Source organism: Eurytemora carolleeae, unplaced genomic scaffold, assembly GCF_000591075.1.
Source record: "Eurytemora carolleeae unplaced genomic scaffold, Eaff_2.0 scaffold451, whole genome shotgun sequence".
In the NCBI taxonomy this organism is placed as follows: domain Eukaryota; kingdom Metazoa; phylum Arthropoda; class Copepoda; order Calanoida; family Temoridae; genus Eurytemora; species Eurytemora carolleeae.
The window spans coordinates 218,071-243,499 of record NW_019396337.1 but is presented as its reverse complement, the minus strand read 5'-3'; the positions used below and the strand labels follow the sequence as shown (position 1 = coordinate 243,499).

General features: G+C 34.5%; 3 protein-coding genes across 3 annotated transcripts; 1 reads left to right on the top strand and 2 right to left on the bottom strand.

Moving 5' to 3' along the window:
• The first annotated feature begins 7,176 nt into the window (after positions 1 to 7,176).
• On the top strand, positions 7,177 to 13,691 carry LOC111701214 (uncharacterized). Its single transcript, XM_023472395.1, has 6 exons — positions 7,177 to 7,294; positions 7,969 to 8,023; positions 8,940 to 9,020; positions 10,168 to 10,478; positions 12,902 to 13,052; positions 13,604 to 13,691. The coding sequence occupies exons 1-6, from the start codon at positions 7,177 to 7,179 to the stop codon at positions 13,656 to 13,658; spliced, it is 771 nt and encodes a 256-aa protein (XP_023328163.1). The 3' UTR covers positions 13,659 to 13,691.
• Positions 13,692 to 14,294: 603 nt separating this feature from the next.
• On the bottom strand, positions 14,295 to 21,551 carry LOC111701210 (MAM and LDL-receptor class A domain-containing protein 1). The gene is made up of 8 exons (XM_023472392.1): positions 20,731 to 21,551; positions 20,079 to 20,250; positions 19,364 to 19,609; positions 18,004 to 18,145; positions 17,002 to 17,173; positions 15,533 to 16,352; positions 15,386 to 15,471; positions 14,295 to 15,293 (listed from the first exon to the last, which is right to left on the bottom strand). Exons 1-8 carry the CDS (start codon positions 20,819 to 20,821, stop codon positions 14,377 to 14,379), a joined length of 2,646 nt encoding a protein of 881 aa, XP_023328160.1. The 5' UTR covers positions 20,822 to 21,551; the 3' UTR covers positions 14,295 to 14,376.
• Positions 21,552 to 22,141: 590 nt separating this feature from the next.
• LOC111701209 (histidine ammonia-lyase) lies at positions 22,142 to 24,505 on the bottom strand. The gene is made up of 2 exons (XM_023472391.1): positions 23,705 to 24,505; positions 22,142 to 23,542 (listed from the first exon to the last, which is right to left on the bottom strand). Exons 1-2 carry the CDS (start codon positions 24,444 to 24,446, stop codon positions 22,254 to 22,256), a joined length of 2,031 nt encoding a protein of 676 aa, XP_023328159.1. The 5' UTR covers positions 24,447 to 24,505; the 3' UTR covers positions 22,142 to 22,253.
• Between the last annotated feature and the right edge of the window lie 924 nt (positions 24,506 to 25,429).

The window sequence follows — 25,429 nt, the reverse complement described above, 5'->3', positions numbered from 1 at the left end:
CAAAACATTCAAAATTGAGTTAATAGTCGGAGTACTCAATAGTCGGAGAAATTTCCAACGCCTTGTCTTTATAATTAGCAAAGTCTTTAATTTATACCATTAATGAATTAAATGTTCAAGTTAAGTGAAATGATCCCAGCAGGCAGCAACCAAGTTTGAGCCATGCAACCATGTTTAGCTCCCTTTCATTCATGGAGGACCATTTGTACGCTAAATATGAATAAAGAGGAGCCCCCCAATGGTTTGTTTTATTACTGATATGCATTCTTATGAATACTATAGCAAGGAAAATAGTGTATAATGTTTATAAATATTACAGTGGAAAGTTAAATTTAAATATGATCTAGACTAATGGTCATGTTGGAGATAATTAAATGGATTAGTTATTTCTAAATCAAAGCAACATACGGACTGCCTGTAGATCATCTTGCCTTAGAGATCGCTGCCCTGTTATGAAGGATTGAAGAAAGGGTTTGACCTGTCCTCAGGCTGATACTTAGCCTGTGCTTCTCCATGTGTTTACATGACACCAGCAAGTGAAATTCATGGTTATCTACTTGGAAGCACAGTGGGTACTACTCTCAGTTTGTTGATCGATTACCCCTTTTTTTGTAAACCGACACCCATCCGTTTTGAGGAGAGACGGATTCAGGGGCTTTTCGGTCTAAAAACGACTCTTTTATTAGTACTAAAACAGAGTCGGGCCGGCGCCCGTTTTTGGTGTCGTGCGGGTCGTTTTCAGACTCTAAAACAGGGTCGTTTGTTCTATGCGGGAGATCTCTGTTCATTCAGGACAAACAAAATGATTTTCTTCAGATAAATTTAAATATATATACCAAAAAAGAGAATTTGTGTGAAATTTCGGTTAATCTAACACATTTAAAAATAAACTGGAAAGGATTACTTTCAGACAAGTTATAAGTAAGAAAAGTTTATGAAATTTGTTGAGCATTACATTAGTTCCTATTTTCATTGATTTAGACCATACTTTTGTAAGTTGTGGTTTTTTTAATATGAACCTCTTGTAATCATAGATAATAAATTTCACAATTCTGACAAATGTGATCGGAAAACCTGCACCTGTTTGAAAGTCGGCCACGAATAGACATAAAGGCTGTTTGCTTTGCTGTTCTATATAATCTAACAAATCTCAAAGAAATTGAGTATATTGCAGAGAAGAAATCTGCTCCTGTGGTTAAACTTTATAGATATGAGGCTCAGGCTTTATCGAAATATGTTCATTTGGTCCTTGTTGATAATGGTGCTACAGAATCACCTCACCACAAATTTTTTTTTTAAGATCTAGATATTTATTATCTCCGTATTGAGATTATTTAAATTGTGCAAAATATTTTACATTGATTAAATAAGACAATTTTACATCAAACTCGTTTACATATATTTTGAGAGAATTATATAGGAGTTAATTTACGGATACATTTTTAAATAAAAATTTGGTATCAAGGCTACTTNTGTTAGTTTACTGTACTGTTCTGCAAAGCAGTGCGACTGGCTTTCTCTTGCCGGACCAGCGCCATTTTATTTGTCTGTTCATCAGCTAGCGCCCAGGGGTTAGTTTTTACTGAATATAGAAAAAAGGGTATTGATTACGAGAATTTTTAGAGAAACAACAGATCAGTACTCCTTCAGGGAATGAAGTTTAAACAATCGATCAATTAATTAATAAACTTAGTTTTTACTGAATATAGAAAAAGAGTATTGATTATGAGAATTTTAAGAGAAAAGACAGTTCAGTTCTCCTTTAGGGGGTGGAGTTTAAACAATCAATCAGTTAACTAATAAACTTAGTTTTAACAAGCATTCAATCAATCCGGATATAAGAGAAATTAATATTTAGAAATTCATGGACTTGCAATTGCAGAAAATTTGGTTTTTGCTATGTTCTTTTTTTTCCAGGACAGGAATTATGGATTTTATTTAATATGGATAAACCTCTGCAGTCTGAAGTGGTCCCGGTTCCTTACCTTCTCTCCGCGTATAAAAGGATGTAAAAAAGGGAAGATAGTAGCATGGGCGAGGTACCAACAGGTTCAACTCGAACTTATGAAAATCTATCTTTACCGATATATTTTTGCAGAAAGACCCAGCTCTGTGATCAGTCCTGCACCGAGGTTGTTCCATCAGCCCGCTCTTTTTCCAGTTTCGGCTTAAGCTGAATAATGTAAAAAATGTACGTTAGAGATAGAAGTTTTTAGAGTAGGCTTGATTATTCATTTAGACTCAAAGTTTGGTTTATTCCTGTTTAGTAGGAAGTAAAAAGATCTTTTTTTCGCGTTTGCATTCGAGACATGGCATATTTTGAAAAATACATCCAACGTGAATAATTAGAAAAGAGCAATATTAAGGGAAACAGAATTGAGAAACATTGAATAAAAAGGTATTGTTTTCATGTGAAGACACTTTTCTCAGTTTAATCTTAATTTTTTAATTCCGTGACCTTAGCCTACTGTATAGGGAGGATGAAAGAAAATGATTTTCACTTTCCATAAACGTAGTTGTGCTAGGCCCAGCTGGATCCCATGAAAATCTACTCTTACCGTAATTTTTTCCAGAAAAATTCCACTCTGGGATGAGTCCAAAATGGAGATCGTCTCGGCTTGTTCACAACATCAATTTATGTGCACGGGCAGCTCCAGCGTCCATGATCAGCATGTTTCTTGTCCAACTATTAACAAATAAACAAAAAAATGAAACAATCATAGAATGCATAGAGTGATTGTCAATTAGAACATGGGTTAAGAAAAGATAAGCTCTAGGTATATTTCTAGTATAAATGATTTCTAGAAATTTTTTTGAAGTTCAGAAGAAAAAGTGTTTTCAGAAGATTAGACGTTTTTTAGAGTTCAGGAAAATAAATGTTTCCTAGAATTCAGAGGAATAAATGTTTTCTAGGATTTATAAGAATAAATGTTTTCTAGAATTCAGAAGAAAGAATGCTTTCTAGAATTCGGGAGACTAAATGTTTTTTAGAGTTCAGAAGAATAAATGTTTTCTAGCATTCAAGAGAACGTTTCTTAGAGTTCAGAAGAATAAATGTTTTCTAGAGTTCTGAGGAAAAAATGTTTTCTAGATTTCTGAAGAATAAATGTTTTCTAGAGTTCAGAAGAATGGATGCTTTCTAGAGTTCAGAAGAATGAGTGTTTTCTAGAGTTCAGAAAAATAAATGTTTTGTAGAATTCCGAAGAATAAATGTTTTCTAGAATTCTTTTTTTAAGATCTAGATATTTATTATCTCCTCATCCAGATTATTTAAATTGTACAAAATAGTTCATATGGATTAAATAAAACAATTTTACATCAACCTCTTTTCTAGAATTCTAAAGAATAAATGTTTCCATGAATTCAGCATAGAAAAATTCGGACTTGAGAAACAAAATGAAAACAATTTTTTCCATGAGACAGTATTGGAAAGTCTTATACAGTGTTTTTATTTTATTCCTCTTCGTTTTTTCGAAGGGAGGTAAAACAATAAATAATTTGAAAAATTTTGCTTTTCAGCCTTACAATAAATTCGGTTTTCCGAGTGTTTTCATATACAATTAGTTTATTTTCTTTCTTACCGATATCTTCAAGCTATATAGCCACTATTCACTCCTCAGGTTTGAGATAAATGAAGTAGTTAGACAATAGTAATAAATTAATTTGGAGTAAAGGTATATAGTAGGAATAGTTTAAAGTTCAGGAATATATTTCACTTTTAAGGAAATTTAAGATTATATTCTTTTGCGAGAAAATTTTAGGTTTGCGAAAAAGTGCTAGTTTAAAGCAAAGTAATATATTCCACTCTTAAATTAATTAAGATTCTTTTTGGGACAATTTTGGGCTTGCAAAAAAACGTGCTAGTTTAATGCACCACAAAATATTCCACTCTTAAGATAAATTAAGGTTTTTATTTTTTTGAGAAAATTTTAAGATTCGCAAAAAAGTAAAGTGGAATATAGTAAGTGGAAAATTTAAATTTAAATTTTTAAGATTTGCAAAAAAGTAAAGTGGAATATGATTAGGGAGAAGTTCAAACCTTTAATATTTCTAACTTTGACTTTTTGATGTTTTTGGCTTGGGACAATATATATATATTTGATTTGATTTGATTTGAATATAAAATATATATAAAATACATATGTATTACACTTATTTTCTATTAAACAATCAACAATACACAAATGTACACTCCTAGACTGTATAAAGCACAAATGCCGAGCTTCTTGTGTACTATATACCTACAGTACAGTATTCTATTAATAATTATATTATTAGTAATAATAGAATCTATTATATATCAATGATTAGAATATATAATGATTCTATATTCATCTAATACCTTTAAAAATGTTTCAGAAAAGCAAACAATAAATATAATCTCCACCTACTGATCAAACCCTCACCACAAATATAAGGAGATGACAGGGTTAAGCTATTCTAAAACTGCTAGAACCAATGAGGTTATAGTGTATAGAGTGATGATGTACTCTAATCCTCTACTAATTTTATAGACCATAACCATAGAGAATAGAATATATAGAGAGGAATTTACTAGAGAAAAGTGTAAAACGGCCATTTTGTTGTACTGTTTCCATACTGCAGGTGTACTTTAAGCTCAGGGGGCGGAAACGTCATGTGTGTGTGTCTGTACCAAAGAGTGTGTGTCAGTTTAAAGTATACCGAAGGTGTACGTACTGTAGGTTTATACAGTACGTAAGAATCTCGGTATTTGTACAGTCTAGGTGAGTACATTTGTTTATTGTTAATTGTTTAATTAAAAATAAGTTCAATATGCATTTTATTATTATTTACATATTTAAGTCAACACTATAAAGCCAAATTTGTATGCAAAGAATATAATTTGATTAAAGTTTACAATAAACTACTCGTTACTCAAGTTTAATTATAATTGACGACATTGATCTACAATTTCTTTGACTGTAGTCATGTTGTGTGTCTGTACCAGAAGAGTGTTTGTAAGTTTACTGTACTGGTCTGCAAAGCAGTGCGACTGGCTTTCTCTTGCCGGACCAGCGCCATTTCCTTTCCCTATATTCCTGTTCCCTGGTTAAGCTATTCTAAAACTGTTAGAACCAATGAGGTTATAGTGTTTAGAGTGATGATGTACTCTAATCCTTTACTAATTTTATAGACCATAACTGTACCGAGAGCGTACTGCATATTTGTTTATTATAGGCTGATTCTGGCAAAACCTATAGTATATCAATATTAGTAAACAGTTGTAAGTTTATACAGTACAGTACAGCTAACTGAGCACACAGGTAGAAAACTATCATCCCCCCTGGTTGTAACCTATAGTATATCAATAATAGTTAATAGTTGTAAGACGTATACAGTACAGTAATTCTAACTGAGCACACAGGTAGAAAACTATCATCCCCCCATGGTCCTAACCTATAGTATATCAATATTAGTAAACAGTTGTAAGTGTACAGTACAGGTAGAGAACTATCATTCCCCCTGGCTAGAACTAATCTCAGGAACTGAAAACCCAGTATATAAAGCCATTCATACAAGTTTAGTACAAATCTCAATGAGAAACAGCGAAGATAACTTTCAAAAGAGAAACCAAGAAAAGTTATTTGTCTGAAACAGTATATGATGAAGTATAAGATTGTCATAAATCTAAATAATAATCAGATTAATAAAGCTTCTCGCTCATATACATTTATTTGTATATACGTTAGCTATAGCTGGCCAAACGGCTGGACCAAATGGGCTGACATTTTTCAGGGAACCCATATGGAAGCCCGGGGAGTAACATAGGCTAAAAAATTCGAATTCTTTTTTCAAAAAAATTTTTTTTAAAGATTTTTCTTTTCAAAATTCGAAATTTTTTTCAGTGTTTCTAAAGTTCCACGGGCAATTCCAGGCACTCAGCTAGTCTATATAGCAAAGGTCTTTGCTCATATATATATATTTGTATGTATATTATCCATAAACACGGTGTTTCGTCCTGTTAGGACTCATCAGTATGGCTGAATTTGTATCAGTTTTTTATTTCTGCAGTTGACGGGGCTTGAACCACGAATCCTCAGATTATGGATCAAACACGCTAACTACTGCTTCATCAATATATATTTATATGTCAGCTATATGGGTTGACTGAATGGGTTGACATTTTTAGAAGGAACCTTTCAGTACCCCCGGGGTAACTTAGACTAAAAAATCGGTTTTTTTCAAATCAGATTTTTTTATTACACAGGCAACGCCGGGCACTTCAGCAAGTATATTATAAAAATCTTTTAAAAACTGAAGGTCTTTAAAGAAAAGTGTTATACTCCGATTGAAATAAATAAAAAAATAAAAAATTTGGCAAAATTCGGAAAATGCAGAACAAATTGGATTATTAATCTCTCAATCAAAGATAAAACCAAGTGCAAGCTAATTCGCCTGTCTTGAATCTGTATCTGGGCAAGCTAAAACTCTTCTGTCTATAACCTGTAACGGAGCAAGCTAACTCTCATGTCTAAAACCTGTACGGAGCAAGCTATTTCAACCGTCTTGAAGTTTAAACCTCTACAGAAGCAAGCTAACTCTTCTGTATAGAACCTGTACCGGAGCAAGCTAACTCTTCTGTCTTGAACCTGTACCGGAGCAAGCTAACTCTACTGAATAGAACCTGCATGACCGGAGCAAGCTGAATCTCATTTATAGAACCTGTGCTGGAGCAATCTAACTCTTCTGTATAGAACCTGTACCAGAGCAAACTAACGTTTCTGTCTTGAACCTGTTCCGGAGCAAGCTAATTCTCCTGTAAAGCACCTGTACCTATACGGGAGCAAGCTTAACTCTTTTGTTTTAAACCTTATCCAGAGAGTGAAAAGATTTTTCATCCGTATTTAGCCAATGCTCTGTAATTAGCTGTGTGAGAACTAAAAAGAGGTGGGTTTAGTTCGGTTCTTTGTTTGTATCTCCTTTAATATTTGATAAAGCGGATAAAGCACATTAATATTTGGACAATCATTATTTTAGTTTACCTTTAAAAGTTAAAAGTGAATCAGTAAAAAGATTGGAAACCAATCAAAAAATATATATTTTTGTATTTCCACATTAATTGTTAAACAGCTAAGGTTTATTAATATATAATATAATGAATTGATGATGAATTCACGAAGTGGTCCTATCGTTTTAATTACGTTTCACATGATTATGAGGGCTAATGATATACTGAACTTGATAGAACTGATTTCTCCAGGCTGCCTTGTGTATAGCATCATCTGCCTGTCCGTCCTAGGATCTGTTTATGCATCTGGATACAGACACTCAGGAAACCTAATTAAACTTATTTTCTTAACTACCGCAGAAAGATTTAGGGTGTGTGGTGGATTCATGAGCTGTCATAGGAAGATCGATAGTTAGCTCCGGGTTAGGCAAAAATGTAGTAAAATATTTGGGTTACATCATTTTATGTCGGTTTTCAGTCTTCAGAAAAATATATATTTAAAAGGTTTCTTTTTTATTTTTATAAATCTTTCAATGTTTACTTATAAATCCGTAATATTTTGAGTTTTACAATTAAGGAGAAAAAAGGCCGCATAAAAAACATTGAATTGTTGCTAAAAGAGGTGCGCATACCGCCCTGAAAGTCTAGTTTCTTATCATTGAACAATTATATTTGATAGTCGTCTTCATTTTGGGGGTAACCCTGTATTAACCCCATTTCCTATGATTTATTGTTAATTGCTACTTATATATTTAAAAGAATATACTTCTGCTACATCTTGCAACTCTATCTATCTACCTGCTAATATTTTATTTTTATATATTTACTGGACATATTTAAATATTATTGCTACTTTGCATGTATATTCAACATAATTTTACTGCATTTTTTCATTTCTACATCATTGCTACACAATCTTTACAACTAATTTTTCTTAAAAATTTAATTTTTAATTTAATTTTTTCTTATAAATAAGAAGTTATTTGTTTTTTTATTAGATTTAGACGGAAGATATCTTTCCTCTCCAGGTCGTAGAGTAGTCACCAGAGTAAGGTTTGTGAAGAGCAAAGAGGGGGTGTTTTATTTAATAAACCCTTAAATAAAAAGAACTATTTAAAATAAAAAATGACAGAAATTGTTATAAACAAGTGACAAATCTAAAGTTTAAATAATAGAAATATCTTTTATCTATATATATACTGTGCATGCTTGTCTATCTGTCTGGGTGTCTTTTTGTTTGTTTGTGTCCAATAAACGTCAAAATGGCTGAACTGATCGGGACCAAATGTTGTGTGACATCACGTGACACCACGGAACATTCATGGATGATCACATTTTCAAAAATTTGCCTCCAACAAAATTTGATTTCCATTAAATTTTGAAAATGCACGAACTATTTTAAGAAAATCCGCAGACAATTTTTTGTTTTCTTTTGCAATGTATACAAAGAGAAAATGTTTACAATGAAAATAGAAGATGGGCGCGAAGTGCCCTAAAGGTCTAGTCTTCTATAGTCTTCTATATACTTTTCTGTCTGTTTGTGTGTAAGCAATAAACGCCAAAACAGTTGAACCAAAGGAGCCCAAATTTTGTGTGAACCTCACATGATGCCAGGGAAGGTTCAATGTAAATGATCAAAATTTCAAAAATTTGCCTTCAACAAAATTCGATTTTTTATAAAATACACCAACTTTTTTCTTTGTGTTTGTTTTACAATGTGTACAAAGAAAAATTTTTCACACCTGAAATAGAAGAGGACGCGAAGCGCACTAATAGCGCAGTTTTTGTTTTTAATTTTAAAAATAAACTTACATTAATTTTTTTTATTAACATCCTATAAACTTTAAATGAATCATCACCTTTAATTCATGACATATTCTGGAGAATAGGGGGGGGGGGGAGATTGACCAGTTTATTCAAACCATAGCAGCTAGCTGTGTTGGGTTTAATGACAAAGTTCTCCGTCTAGGTATGATGAACCTGCTGAGAGGAATATCCATGTTACTCATGAAGTTCACCATGTTGTCCATAAGAAGAGAAAACGATTAAGGAAATTGGGATTTATGAATCTGGAAAATTTAGAAACATTTTAAAGGGACTGTACGCGTATTTTCAAGAGACCCTTCATTTGTAAATTGACGTGTCCAATTTACAGTAGTACCCTTTAAAACTTTGACATAAGGCCTTCGGACTTATTCTCATTATTCTACAGAAACTTTGGACTTATCCTCGTTATTCTACAGAAACTTTGGACTTATCCTCTTTATTCTACAAAAACTTTGGACTTATCCTCATTATTTTACAGAAACTTCGGACTTATCCTCATTAGTCTACAGAAACTTTGGACTTATCCTCATTATTCTACAGAAACTTTGGACTTATCCTCGTTATTCTACAGAAACTTTGGACTTATCCTCTTTATTCTACAAAAACTTTGGACTTATCCTCATTATTTTACAGAAACTTCGGACTTATCCTCATTAGTCTACAGAAACTTTGGACTTATCCTCATTATTCTACAGAAACTTTGGACTTATTCTCATTATTCTACAGAAACTTCGGACTTATTCTCATTATTCTACAGAAACTTTGGCCTTATCCTAATTATTCTACAGAAACTTTGGACTTATTTTCATTATTCTACAGAAACTTCGGACTTATTCTCATTATTCTACAGAAACTTCGGACTTATCCTAATTATTCTACAGAAACTTCAGACTTATCATCATTATTTTACAGAAACTTCAGACTTATCCTCATTATTCTACAGAAACTTCGGACTTATCCTAATTATTCTACAGAAACTTCGGACTTATCATCATTATTCTACAGAAACTTCGGACTTACCCTCATTATTCTACACAACGCTTTTTCTTGTTGAGCATTTTGTTTGCAAACTGCTGAACTTAAAGGAATTCTTTCGGTTTTCGATAGATTTACACACACAGATCACTTTCCTCAATGAACAGAAAATTTTAAAGGGTACCATTGTAAATCGGGCTTTGTCCTCTTTTCATTGAGGGTCACTTGAGATTACGCTTACAGTCCCTTTAAACATATAGAAATATTTAAAGTTTTTAAACTCAAACATTGTACTAAATTATAAATTAATATAAAATTATGCTGTATAATGTCGACTGTATAGATCTGTTTTATGGATTTATGGATCTTTCCACTTTAAACCCTAAACACTACAGGCCAGTGGCTGTGGTTCCGGTTGAGCCAATCCATCCTGTATCCGGGTTCGAAGGATCCTATGTAGCTGTCTCCGGAGATCCAGGACGTGGTTCAGTTCACGTCGTTGAGAATGTTCCAGCTCTGGGAGCTAATTCAGTAACAGTTGTGAACGGAGTCAGATATTCTAACACACCTGTAGCAGCTTTACACCCTCAGGTGCATCATGTAGCGTTAGCTCCGGTACATGGAGTACCTCCTCCCGTTCCTCATCCCGGGGTTCAAGGACAATTTATACCAAATGTTAATCCAATTCCTCCACGAGGATCACCAGGTTGGTATTTATAGTTTTATTTGCAGGAAGCGGCGCCATCTGTTGATAAAACCCGAAACAGATCTGTAATTATTGTTTTATTGCCGTCATACTTTATAGCAAACAATTCTAAAGAGATTGTCTAGAATTAATCCATCAAATTTTCAACTAGACTACATAAACCAGACAATTAAACAATTCTAAAGAGATTGTCTAGAATTAATCCATCAAATTCTAAACCCGACTACAACAACCAGACAATCAAACAATTTAAACCGAAGATCTTATAAATGGATTCAGACAGAGCGTCCCAATTAGGTTTTAAGAAGAAATGTTTGTCCTTTCTATACCTTTTATTCACTAAACTATATGCAGGACAAACTCAAATTATTTCATCCCTATATCCTTGAATGCCGTAGACCTTTGTTATTTCAAACCATGTTAGATCAAATAATATAAGTTTGAAATATCAACATAAGGTTGCAATGAGGGATAAGAAAAGATGAGTTTGTGGCAAAAACTCTTTAGAAATTTCAATCTAGGTTTTTTTGTAAAATTTTCAATTTCAAGACTTTTTATGAAAATTACTGGAAATTAAGGAATTTGCATGTCTTTAACTTTTGTTTTCTTAAAATAAATCTTTTATATTGTAAAGAGTAAGAAAAGCGGATTTAATCGCTTTTATTCTCAAAGAATTTCTAGTAAATAATATAGTTGAATTAATAAAACTGTGGAAAAGAAAGACGACTGTTCAAATAAACATGACGCATAGCAATCGTGAAATCTACACTGACGTACCCATTTCACTAAATAATAAGTTGAAACATAGGTCTACCATAATGAATCAACTGAAACATGGTCTATCATGGTGAATCAACTGAATCATTGGTCTATCATGGTGAATTAACTGAATCATTGGTATACCATAATGAATCAACTGAAGCATTGGTCTATCATGGTGAATCAACTGAATCATTGGTCTATCATTATGAATCAACTGAATCATTGGTCTACCATGGTGAATTAGCGAAATCATAGGTCTACCATAGTGAATCAACTGAATCATTGGTCTATCATGGTGAATTAACTGAATCATTGGTCTATCATGGTGAATTAGCGAAATCATAGGTCTACCATAGTGAATCAACTGAATCATTGGTCTATCATGGTGAATTAACTGAATCATTGGTCTACCATAATGAATCAACTGAATCATTGGTCTATCATGGTGAATTAGCTGAATCATATTCTATCATGGTGAATTAGCTGATGCATTGGTCTATCATGGTGAATTAGCTGAATCATTGGTCTATCATTGTGAATTAGCTGAATCATGTTCTATCATGGTGAATTAGCTGAATCATTGGTCTATCATGGCGAATCAACTGAATCATTGGTCTACCATGGTGAATTAACTGAATCATTGGTCTATCATGGTGAATTAGAAGAATCATTGGTCTATCATGGTAAATTAGCTGAATTATTGGTCTATCATGGTGAATTAGCTGAATCATATTCTATCATGGTGAATTAGCTGAATCATCGGTCTATCATGGCGAATTAGCTGAATCATTGGTCTACCATGGTGAATTAACTGAATCATTGGTCTATCATGGTGAACTAGCTAAATCATCGGTCTATCATGGTGAATTAGCTGAATTATTGGTCTATCATGGTGAATTAGCTTAATCATTGGTCTATCATGATGAATTAGCTTAATCATTGGTCTACCATGGTGAATTAGCTTAATCATTGGTCTATCATGATGAATTAGCTGAATCATTGGTCTATCATGGTGAACTAGCTAAATCATCGGTCTATCATGGTGAATTAGCTGAATCATCGGTCTATCATGGCGAATTAGCTGAATCATTGGTCCACCATGGTGAATTAACTGAATCATTGGTCTATCATGGTGAACTAGCTAAATCATCGGTCTATCATGGTGAATTAGCTTAATCATTGGTCTATCATGATGAACTAGCTTAATCATTGGTCTATCATGGTGAATTAGCTGGATCATTGGTCTATCATGGTGAATTAACAGAATCATAGATCTACCATGATGAATCAGTTGAATCATTGGTCTATCATGATGAATCAGCTGAATCATTGGTCTATCATAGTGAATTAGCTGAATCATTGGTCTATCATGATGAATCAGCTGAATCATTGGTCTATCAAGGTGAATTAGCTGAATCATTGGTCTATCATGGTGAATTAGCTGATGCATTGGTATATCATGATGAATCAGCTGAATCATAGGTCTAACATGATGAATCAGCTGAGTCATAGGTCTAACATGATAAATCTACTGAATCTTAGGTCTACCATATAAATCAGCTGTATCATAGGTCATCCTTGACGAATCAGCTGTCTGCTACGATAAATCAGCTGAATTATTAGTGTTTCATGATGAATTAGCTAACTCTAGATATTTATAGATGGCGTATCAGGAGATCGTCTTCCTTTACCTAAATGTTCCTACGTGAATACAGATTTCCCTGGAGATGATCTAGATATATATGGAGATGATGATGATGATAACAATAATAATGATGATAGAAGGAGAGGAGTTAACGCTGGATCCGCCAGGTAATTAGATATTTAGATCATATGATCTCTTCAAAATATTTACGGTTGCGGAATAATTGACAGGGTTGATGAAAACATGATAAACTGGTAAAGAAGGTAGATATGTGTGTACACATACAGGTGTGAATTAGGGGCAGGAGGAAGAAATCCTTTTACCCTTACAGGGATTCTTGTATGTATGCAAAACATGTATATATGTACATTGTAAATATATATTCAATTTGGAGCAATCCATTTTTTTTATAAACAATAGAAAATGTCCTGATATTATTCAATATATTGTGTTGTGCTTTTGTAATTGTATCATTATATTTTACGAGTTGATATTTATATTGCAAAGCATGTAAAGCAAGATGCAGGCTAGAGGAGGATAGTATTGCTATATTCTACTAGTTGATACTTATATTGCAGAGCATGTAAAGCAAGATGCAGACTAGAGGATTGTATTGTAATATTCTACTAGTTGATACTTATATTGCAGAGCATGTAAAGCGAGATGCAGGCTAGAGGATTGTATTGTAATATTCTACTAGTTGATATTTATATTGCAGAGCATGTAAAGCAAGATGCAGGCTAGAGGAGGATTGTATTGTTATATTCTACTAGTTGATATTTATATTGCAGAGCATGTAAAGCAAGATGCAGNGTTACACCAAGTTACAGACAACATTTTGGAAATTCCAAAACTAGGAGTCTTCGATATTAACTTTTCTAAGTGGATGGCTGCAATTATGATTTTTTGTCCGTACAGGTCAAAGGTGATTTGAAAGTCGTAACTCAATTCCCATGTTTATTGGGACTCCCTGTAAATAAACATATTGTGTCATCAACCCCTTTCTGCTTAATCAGGAAAGAGTGTATTATATAAATCATGAATATGAAACTAAACTAAATAAACTAGGCCGAATTATAATTCATAACAATTGAATATTTTGCTTGCACAATTAGCACGGAGTAAATGATAATTATGCATAAACTGGAGTTTAAATGATTTTTTAAGATGAAATTTTAAAAGTTTACGATCTTTCAGGTGGTATGATTTTTGATAAAGTATGTGGTATGTTATGTAATGACAGCTGCTATAATTAACTGCAGCGCTTAAACTCAGTAAACCTAGACCATTACACTTTATCATTAACTTTAAACTTTAAAAAAATACTAACTAAAGTGCCCGGCGTTGCCCGTGGAATAAAAAAGTTACCCCAATTTTAGCCAATTTGGTCCAGCCGTTTGCCCAAATCATCAAGTTAATACAAATATATTTCAACAACGTATTTCACATCGCATATTTCTTTAACATTTTTTAAAAGGGTAAATTCATTTTTTACTTGGTTTCTTCATTTTTAAGAGCTTCGCTTGAATTAAGAGATTTTGCTTGTCTGAAAAATCCCGAATTTGAAGATTTAAGAACGGGATATTTAGCGGTAAGGTCTAGTTTATTCCGGGTAGATTGTAAACCCGCGAACTGGAATGGATTAGTCCTTGTATCAAAGTTGTTCTGGAACACAGGCCTGGTTTCACAGGGTTCTCTTCTCAGCGTGATATCGTCCAGAGCATACCCTGCATCATTAGAGTTTCCTTCGAACACGATGGCAGAGTTTGAGTCAAGTGCCGGGATGAAAACCTGTGCATGGAGCCAAGTTGATACCGTTGAACCTTGTGGTAGCTCCAGGTCGGAGAACTGAACTCCCCAGAGAGGTCCCATGGTTCCGTTTGCAAACTGTCTTTTAACCTGGAGATTAGAGGAGTCCGACTCTGTGGTTGTGTAGAAGAACTCGAGGCACAGGGATGTATTGGGTCCGAGGGGAGGAGAGATTAACCAGGTTTTGGTTTGAATATTTATTGTATCAAAGTAAACGTATCCATTAGTATCCAGGTTAAAGGTATGATCCCTGAAGGATCCAAAGTTCTGATTTCTATCAGATAGTTTCCAGTCCTGAGGTCTGAGCTCCATAGCGCTCCCTGGATTTATAGATCTCCAACCACAAGTATCAAATTCAAAGGAACAGTCTCCGATATTAACCAAAGCTTTCTTGGGTTTAATACTACAAGATCCAGGATACAGAGATACATCATCTATACCGACAACACCAAGGACATTGTTTGCTCTGATACCCTCGAATGTGAGAAGATACGGACTATCTGGGATAAATGAAACTTGAGCAAAAGCCCAAGTTGGTTCCTGCTGGTTGGATAAAGACCAGATTATCTTTGGTTCAGCTGAGCTCATCACTTCATTTCCTAATCCAAGGGTTGTTTGACAATAATTAAGCTATTTTTTCATGTTTTCAAAAAAAAATTCAAGACTTTGAGAAAAGTTAAGCACCCCCTGCCTGTAATATTTCTAGGTATAAGCATAATTCTCAGAGTTCCAAGGTATGGAACAGAACTCACGTCAGTCGCCATGTAATACCAGAAACTTAAAAAAGGTTGAACATTTTATTTTATCAAAAATATTTAAGATATTAATAGTTTTCTACCTGATACAAAGAGGGTCTGATGATATTGGAACCTGAGGACCGATCAGGAAACCTCGGTCTAGAGGTCTGTGCTGATAGTTCTTCACATCAAACAGAGCAAACCAATCCTCCTCTCCGGGTGATAGAACCCCGTGTCCTTCTGGAACATTCTCCCCGCCCTTGACACGTGACCAGAGCGGTGGAGCTTCTGTTCCTGTTCCCTCCTCTACAGGAATATTCTGGGATATGTATCCACATAGATCAGAGTTAAAAGAGCAGCTGACTGCCTGATAGCGCGCAGCTTCGGTAGGTTTTATTACACATGGTCCTTGTTGTAAGGAAACAGAATCAATAGCAATATCTCCTCTCTCCGCCTCTCCGACCCTTCCCTCGAAGAACAGGGTACTCTTATCCTCCGAGGCTATTGTAACCTCTGCCCTATGCCAGTAGTCCCGAGGAGAAGATGCTGGACGAACCAGCTCCCATAGTGTTGAGAGCTTGCTGTTGTTTAAGTTCTCTTGAACTAAGGATAAAGAACCAATTCCTGAACCGTACATGTTCACATAGAACACGAGACAGAGCGGGGAATCTGGTTCGGTTTGGATTTCAGACTTGAGACGGAGAATAGCAGAGTCTCCGGGGTGTCTCGGATACCCACTGTCTATGTACGCGTATCCTCCGGCAGATCCAGATGACAGAGAAGATTCCTGATCCTTGAGGGGTCCTGTGAAGGATTTCCTGCTTCCTCTAGATAAGGTCCAGTCGAAATCATCCCCATCTACGTTTTGCCAGAGACAGGTTGAGAAACTTCCATCAAAGTTACAATCATTCCCACATACTCCTGAATACAAAGAGATCATTCCCACATACTCCTGAATATATAGAGATTATTCCCACATACTCCTGAATATACAGAGATAATTTCCACATACTCCTGAATATATAGAGATCATGCCCACATACTCCTAAATATATGGAGATCGATTCCACATATTCCACATAAACATAGCTAGTTGTTTACTTTAGGCCTTATACTTTTGCTAAATAACGTAGACTGAATAATTGCTCATTTACTAAAACAAATTCCTAAAAAAAGATTCTTTAGAATCAGTTAAATAATATTTAACATGAATCTCCTATTGATTTCCGTAGCAAATATTGGCCATTTTCTCTGCGGGAAAAAGTAGAAATCCACGAGTTGCTTTCTAGAAAATCAGCTAAAAGGGTCAAAGAAGTTGTCAAGTCGTTTCCTGGGATATTTAAGAAGATACAAATTTCCCTGTAAAATCATTTCTGACACCCATAGGCTTAGTACGTCAATATAATTCACCAAGACCATACGGCAGTCCTTCAATTATCATACAGGGAAATTTTCATCTTTAAAGAGAAAAGTAATGCACCCTCACCGTTTCTTAGCTACAGCTGTGAATCTGTAATCCTTCTAAACAGGGCTACGTACAATGATAATGCCATTTAGTTTACATTTTTACCTTCATTTAGTTGAATATTATCAAGAGCTATATATCCTCTGTACTTCTCCATTGCTCCAGGGTTGGGAGTTGCTTCAAAGATGAAAAAGTGCGGATTCGGAGCGGAGTAGGAAAAATGTCCATTTTTCCAGATACCTTGAGTACTATCCTCCCATCTCCAAACTGTGTTTGCCTTTAAATATCATAGTTGGTTTTCTGTACAGTGTACAGTTTTACGGTGTAATGTAGAGTTAATGGTAAATTGTACAGTGAAGTGTAAAGTGTAACCGTTTCCGGTGAAGTGTACAGTTTACTTTGAATTGTACAGTTTACTATTAAGTGTATAGTTTTAAAGTAATGTGTACAGTTTAAAGTAAAGTGTACAGTTTAAAGTAAAGTTTACAGTTTAAAGTAAAGTGTATAGTTTAAATTAGAGTTTACAGTTTAAAGTAAAGTGTACAGTTTAAAGTAAAATTTACAGTTTAATGTAAAGTCAGTTTAAAGTAAAGTTTACACTTTAATGTAAAGTTTACAGTTTAAAGTAAAGTGTACAGTTTAAAGAAAAGTGTACAGTTTAAAGTAAAGTTTATAGTTTAAAGTAAAGTTTACAGTTTAAAGTAAAGTGTGCAGTTTAATGTAAAGTGTACAGTTTAAAGTAAAGTGTAGAGTTTAAAGTAAAGTGTACAGTTTAAAGTAAAGTTTACAGTTTAAAGTAAAGTTTACAGTTTAAAGTAGTAAAGTGTGCAGTTTAATGTAAAGTGTACAGTTTAAAGTAAAGTGTACAGTTTAAAGTAAAGTGTACAGTTTAAAGTAAAGTGTACAGTTTAAAGTTAAGTGTACAGTTTAATGTAAAGTTTACAGTTTAAAGTAAAGTTTACAGTTTAAAGTGAAGAAAAAAGATTTTAGTTTTGTCCAGGTATACAGGTTAGTTAACAGTTCCTTATGAATGCGTATAGGCATGGAAATGTCTTCTAAACAACAATAAACGGTCGTGGAGTTAAAAATCAAGAATTTAAATGAAACCTCTAGTTGAGCAAATCCGTTCCCGAAAGACATTGATATAGCCCGGGTCTGAGCAGATCCTTGCTCTGTAGTTCCTCCATTCTGTTCCTCTGGCCTAGGCTGATCTGGAACTGGAACACCAAGAACATCTACTCGGATAACACTGGAAAAAAGAGATATTTTTTTTGGTTCTTTTTAAACTATAAGGTTTTTAGTCTTTTAAGCGGCTTCGACAATAATTCGAGATGGTCAAAAATGTCAAGGTTATTTTTTCTTTGTGCAAAGTTTTACTTTGACAAGTTAGAATGTCTTCTTCAATAATTTGTTAAGCTAATTGTTTGATGCCAAAGAGAATAATAAAAATATTATATGGGAGTCATGATTATAATAAAATTAATTTCAAAGTAAAATATATTGAGAAACATTTATTTTAACCAAGTAAACTGCACAAAGCGTTTAGTATCTTATACAGTATATGGAAGAAGACATTTAAAATTTTTCACCAACTGTCATGTTTCGTGGGACACCCTGTATATACACCAGAACGATTTATCATGACGATTAAGCCAATATACAATTTTCATTTTTTTTGGTCTCTTATCTTAAGTCCGAGAAAACATTTTGCATAACATATAATTAAGGCAAACTGTACAGTGAGAACCAGAAAACTGTGAAATAGGAAGACGACATTATAGCAATGCTTAAGCGTACATTATAATGTATTTGATGTTTTTCCAAAGCAAATAGTTTTACCAGCAGCTTATTAAATTAGTTATTGAGTTAAATGGGTCTGTTTACACTGCACATGTTTATTAGACTATTTAAAGTCATAAATTGAGTCTTAAAGTCGTCTTCCTATTTCACAGTTTGCTGGTTTTCATTGTACACAACTTTTTTAAATGTAATAAACATCACAGATTTGAAAAAGTCAGAAATTGTTTTAAGGGAACCAAATTAAACAATTCTCATCTTTAAAGCAAACAGTTAGACCGGGACTTTATCTTAGACTAAGAACGGAGAATTTAAGCTTATTCTAATATTTCCAGTTTTCTTGGGAGTTTTTTTAATAAGTTTTCTTTGAATAAAAAGAATGGCATTTTGTGACAAGTTTAATTAGAAAACATCTAAACCAGTTGTTTACCATATTCTTGAAGAAAATAAAGATATGCCATTAATACAACTATTCTTTACCCTTTATTTTAGAAAATAGTAAAATAATTGCGTAATTCTAAAAACTTGCTGGGCAATTAAGATTGGCACAATTTCGGAGAGAAAAGCTATTACTGTTGAGACAACGTTTCCCAGATAAAGGATCACATTTAAGCTGATGTTGATCTAAAACTAGACCTAAACTCTTCTCCATGAAGTGACTATTTTTAACCTGAGAGCTTTAACATTTAATCCTTCAAGAGAGAAATCAAATTGAAAACATCTTCCTCTAGCAGAGGTCGGAGAAATAGCTTCAGTTGTAAACCAAGCCTTCTCCTCCAATCCTGATTCATCCTTCTCCAGGATAGAGGATATGTCCGCGTAGATAAATCCTCCGGTAACAGTTCCGTCTCCGTCCTTCTCAGGTCCCCCCAACCAGTAGGAGTTCAATCCTAGGTTTAGTTTCCAGGGGTGTACTCTAGAACCCCCATAAAGTATATAGAAGATAAATTTCAGAAAATATTATTAATAAAAAAACATTATTAAAAATATAAATGGTAATTTAGACATGTTTGAAAATTAAAACAGAATATACAAGGCTAAACCCCTGTTTTATTATTTGTTAAATGTCATTTTGCTTTATTGGAATCAAACCAAGAGCAATAAAAGTCAAATATCAAACTCTTCTAACTTAAATAGTTGGATTGTAAACTAGATAATTCAATTATTGATATTATTATCATTATGAATACATTTATGATTATTATTATTATCATTATTATTCTTATTATCATCATTGTATTCATTTCATCATTATTATCTTCATTTATTAATATCAGTATAATATCATTATTATCTTCATTTATTAATATCAGTATTATATCATTATTATCTTCATTTATTAATATCAGTATTATATCATTATCATTATGACTATGTCGGGTTTCCTATAGTCTACAACATCTATTGTATAGTTACAGCTGTCGATGAATCCGTCTGTCCCAAGGTTGAATTTACAGATTAGCCCCGGGTTTGTTCTGATCTGAGCTGTGAGAGTTTGTACTGAACCTGTCTCTAAACTCCTCATCATTCTCTCCAAGCTCATCCCGTATACTTTAACTTTAACAACAATTACAATTCAAAAACTTGAGAAAGAAGAGTCAATTGACATGATCTCGTTTTTTATTCCCAACACATAACAACACTTTATCATATTAGCTGATAATAAAATCTATTATAAAATGTTCACACAAATCAGGAAGTCAGGATTGATCACCAATAAGAACAGAGATTTGGTTTTGTTATTTCGACGTTAAAGGATATAAACAAACAGACAGACAGACGAATGAAGGAGGTCCAACTACATCAATTCTTGACATCAAAAAGGTGATTAAAACACCATTTATGTTGTTTTTTATACTTAAAAGCGTCAAATCAAACAAATTTTCCATCTAATGATCAATTCGTCCATCTTGTTCTGCGATACTTTTATATAGTAAGTTTATGATCGCTGAAGTTTGGGCTTTCTTATTATTTTTTTTCCATTTTCTTTATGTAAATTCTGATAAAAATATTTTCTTGAACTGTTTAGTTATTTTCCTGGGGTGGTTTGTAAAACTAGCCAGATGTAAACCAGAAATAGGTTTAATCTTATGCCGTAGTAAACTAATGACGGGTTCAATTTCATCATGGAGTAATCTTAAGAGAAGTGAATCAAGTCCCGGGGTACTATCTGCTGCTGGAGAAACCCAAAGATGGGTATAATCTTATCTCAGAGAAACCCAAAGATGGGTTTAATCTTATCTCAGAGAAAACCAAAGATGGGTTTAATCTTATCCCAGAGAAAACCAAAGATGGGTTTAAGCTTATTTAAGAGAAAACCAAAGATGGGTTTGATCTTATCCCAGAGAAATCCAAAGATGGGTTTAATCTTATCCCAGAGAAACCCAAAGATGGGTTTAAGCTTATCTAAGAAAAAACCAAAGATAGGTTTAATCTTATCTCAGAGAAAACCAAAGATGGGTTTGATCTTATCCCAGAGAAACCCAAAGATGGATTTAATCTTATCTCAGAGAACCCAAAGATGGGTTTAAGCTTATCTAAGAGAAAACCAAAGATAGGTTTAATCTTATATCAGAGAAACCCAAATATGGGTTTAATCTTATCCTAGAGAAACCCAAAGATGGGTTTAATTTTATCCTAGAGAAAACCCAAAGATGGGTTTGATCTTATCCCTGAGAAACCCACAGATGGGTTTAATCTTATTCCCGAGAAAACTGCAATGAATAAATAAACTAGTGTGGAGTATGGAATGTCCTCAACTGCTTTATATACCGGATATACAGATTACATATACTCTGATATACAGCCCGTGTTAATATTATTAAATAAACAGGCATTATTAAGCTATACTGCCTGTATTCACTTTAATGCATTTACAAGGTTCAAATATATCACACTTTCACCTTTCATACCCTCTAGCTCTCCTATCCTTTAAAGCAGGATAGTCTGGGTAGGGGGGGGGGAGGGTGTATTGTTTACATAATAAGGCAGGAAACTAGGATATCATTGTATAACTATTGTCGTCTAACACATTGTAGATTAGATAGATATGAATATCATAATAGAAATTTAGGGTGATGCGTGCCACATCTTTTTACTTTATAACATAAAATCGACATTTAACCTTTCCATTTAAACCTTTTTTTAAAGTTAGTTTCATTTATTGACGGCAGGTATTTGATAAGTTAATAGGGTAAAAATTGTAATTAGTAGTTTTTACATGACTATATGAATACAGGACAAATATGGAAAGATATACCAATAATTCGACACAGTTAATCTTACTTCAATTCGAAATTTACTCAATTTATTATTTATTTATGAATAAAGAATTGTTAAATATATTCTTAACTGAACTTAGTGTTTGAACTATATTAATTTGCTGAAGATATTTTGTTTGGTTACAGTAAATAGTTTGAAAATGGTCTTTGATCTCTAAATTAAAAACTTAAATTTATATATTTATTTTTTAATGAATTAAAATGTTAATAAACAAATGAAAGAAAATTTTGTTAGGTTTTAATTGAAGTACATTATTCAATGAGCTGGTTCATCCAAGGTTAACAAATAGCGGCAGCTTTCCCTGTTTTAACAGGTTTCCCATCAGCAATCATTGTGGATATCTTTCTCTTCCTCCCATTGGACGCATGGGGCCTTGGTTCTCCGACAGTAAACGTGGAAGGACTGAAAACTCTGGTTTCTATGTTCTGACTGGAATGATACTGCTCCATGCAAACCTTGACAGCATTCCAGATCTTCTCTTCCTTCAAGATCTTGGTTACACTCTGTATATCCGGAGACATATAACGATCCTTATCCCAGGGTCCAACAACACTCCGGACACACTTGTAAACCTCCTCCAGGGGTAGAGTTGTCTTCAGAGGACGGAGAAATTCAATAGCTTGACACGCAGCGAGCAGTTCGATAGCAATCACCTTCTCTACATTTCTTACAACCTGGAGACATTTCCTGGCAGCAAATCCACCCATGGAGACGTGATCCTCAGTACCAGCACTGGTTGAAAGAGAATCCACGCTGGCAGGATGGCACAATGTTTTGTTCTCAGAAACCAAAGCAGCCGCTGTGCAGTGTGCAATCATGAACCCGGAGTTGAATCCTCCATCCTTGACCAGGAAGGCGGGGAGTTCGCTGTAAGCTGGATTGACCAATCTTTCAATCCTTCGCTCACTCATAGACGCCAGCTCATGAATACCAATAGCAAGGTAATCTAAAGCCTTTGCTGGATATTCGCCGTGAAAGTTTCCGGCGGAAATTGTTTCTCCTCTCTCCGCCAAAACGATTGGATTGTCCGTAGCACTATTCATCTCAATTGTGATTATACCTCGAACAAACTCAATAGTATCATGTGTGATTCCATGAACCTGAGGAGCGCAGCGGAGAGTGTACGCATCTTGAACCTTATCACAGAACCTGTGACTTTGCGCTATTTCTGATGGATAAGTCTCAGAGTGGAGAAGTGATCTCAGTCGTCTTGCCACCACACCTTGACCCTTGTGGGGTCTCAGCTTATGCACATCGCTATCAAAAGCTCTAGATGTTCCTTTCAGAACCTCTAGAGTAAGAGCTGCAACTACATCTGCTTGACGAGCAATCATTCCTGCTCGTTCAGTTGCTTCAGCTCCAATAGAAGTTATCAGTTGGGTTCCATTGATCAGAGCTAAACCTTCCTTGGCACTCAAAGTTATAGGAGTTAGATTATGACTTTCTAAAACATATCTTGCCTTACCCCAACCAGTAGATGGAGACCACATATCCCCCTCTCCCATCATACCCAGCGCTAGATGAGATAAAGGAGCAAGATCTCCACTCGCCCCGACAGTTCCCTGCTCTAAATAAAAGTATTTTAAAAAGATATTGATAGACAAATAATCATCATTGTTTGCATTGAGATGAAAACATTGCTTTTACCGAAATAATAAATAATTCTTTGAATAGTTTTGAATTAAAACATAAATTTTCAAATATTTTAAATGTTTAAATTGATATGTACCTGGAACCCAGGAAAGACAGGACATGTTGAATGCATCGATCAGCTGTTTTAGGGTCTTCAAGGATATTCCGGAGAAACCTTTTGCAAGCACATTAATTCTGAGAGCCAGGAGCATTCTTGTTTTCTCCGGAGAGAGAGCACGTCCTACTCCAGCAGCATGACTACGGATAAGGTTAACCTGAAGCTCTTCCAGTTTTTCCTTCTCAATGATGGTTCGGGCAAACTTACCGAATCCTGTAGTGATTCCGTACACAACACGGTTATCCTTAACTATGTTATCAATGACCTCTCTGGATGCTTTAACCTTCTCCTCAGCTTCTGCGGTCAGCTTGATCTTAAACTTGCCTTTCCCAAGCTGAAGAAGGTCGTCCGTAGAGAGAGAGTTTCCGTCCAGGAAAAGATATTTATCTGGGATCTCAAACTTTCCGCCTGGTACTTGAGATGTGACAAACTTAATCTCGGCATCTGATAGATTAGGATTAGGTCGATCCGTTTCCAGAACAATCGAGACAAAATCATTATCATCAAGAACATCTTCAATCTTGTCTTCAGGATCAAGTATAGCTCCGCCAAGAGTCTTTCTTATATCATGAACCTTTTCCTCCCGGTTTGGAACAAAGGAAGGAGGTCTAAGCTTGAGAAATCTTCTGAGAGCTTCTTCTCCCAACCATCTGATTGTCAGCTTGTTACTCTTACAGGGTACATGGAACCAATCTCCGCGAACTCTGCAACTAATCTTCATCTTGAGGCAATCTGGAGCTGAATGAGATGAAGTTTAAGAATCCTGGTCATCTTAAACAAGTGGTGGTGTGGACAAACTAGTTTTAATATTTATTGGTTTCAGCTTATCTGATAATGACAGGTTGGGGGAAAATTTTTCTAATTCCATTTTTGTAGAAAATGTGTTTTTCTATTTCTGTTTAAATACCATATTGTGTCGCTTAAAATATAAACAATTAGAAAAGATGTATTTAGATTTTTAAATCATCCTTGTGAAGGTGATTAGTGGGAAAGGTTCAAAAACCTGTATATACATTATTTACATAACATTAATGTTTTTTAAATAATCATTTCTGAAGAAGTATTTGGTCCTAGATTAATTGAAAGTATTCTTAGATTTAATTACGAGGAATTCATTGAATCTGGGGGCTCGACCTAACTACAGTATTCAACACATGTTAACTATTCTATACAGAGAGAGTTGAGAAATTGAGAAAAATTAATCTTTGGAACCCTTGATCAGAGGAACCCTTGGTCTTGGTAATCATTGTTCATGGAAACCATTGATTTTGGGAACCGTTAGTCTTGGGAACCATAGATTTTGGAACCATTAGTCTAGGGAACCCTTGATCCTGGGAAACTTTGATCGTTGGTACCCACGGACTTGGTAAACATTGTTAATGGAAACCATTCATCTTGGGAGCCTATAGTCTTGGGAACTCTTGATCTAGGTAACCATTAGTCTTGGGAACCCAGGATCCTGAGAACCATTGATCTTGGGAACACATGGTTGTGGTTAACATTTTTATTGGGAATCATTAGGAACCCTTGGTTTCATGATCCTATGATCTTGGAAACCCTTAGTCTTGAGAACTCTTGGTCTTGGTAACCATTTTCTTGGGAACCCTTGATCTTAGGAACCCTTTGTCTTAGGAACCCTTGGTCTTAGAAACCATTGGTCTTTGGAACCCTTTGTCTTAGGAACCATTGGTCTTTGGAACCCTT

What these genes read in the sequence shown, in the direction of transcription:
- LOC111701209 (XM_023472391.1), bottom strand. Translation starts at nt 24,446, where the DNA reads ATGAAGATTAGTTGCAGAGTTCGCGGAGATTGGTTCCATGTACCCTGT. An exon ending in CTGTCTTTCCTGGGTTCCAG is followed by an intron (nt 23,543 to 23,704) that starts GTACATATCAAT and finishes ACTTTTATTTAG; the next exon opens with AGCAGGGAACTGTCGGGGCG.
- LOC111701210 (XM_023472392.1), bottom strand. Translation starts at nt 20,821, where the DNA reads ATGATGAAATTGAACCCGTCATTAGTTTACTACGGCATAAGATTAAAC. An exon ending in TTAAATGTTAAAGCTCTCAG is followed by an intron (nt 18,146 to 19,363) that starts GTTAAAAATAGT and finishes TCTTTTTTCCAG; the next exon opens with TGTTATCCGAGTAGATGTTC. An exon ending in TATACCTAGAAATATTACAG is followed by an intron (nt 15,294 to 15,385) that starts GCAGGGGGTGCT and finishes CCCTTGGATTAG; the next exon opens with GAAATGAAGTGATGAGCTCA.
- LOC111701214 (XM_023472395.1), top strand. Translation starts at nt 7,177, where the DNA reads ATGAGGGCTAATGATATACTGAACTTGATAGAACTGATTTCTCCAGGC. An exon ending in AGAGTAGTCACCAGAGTAAG is followed by an intron (nt 8,024 to 8,939) that starts GTTTGTGAAGAG and finishes TTCTCCGTCTAG; the next exon opens with GTATGATGAACCTGCTGAGA. An exon ending in AAGAAGAGAAAACGATTAAG is followed by an intron (nt 9,021 to 10,167) that starts GAAATTGGGATT and finishes TAAACACTACAG; the next exon opens with GCCAGTGGCTGTGGTTCCGG.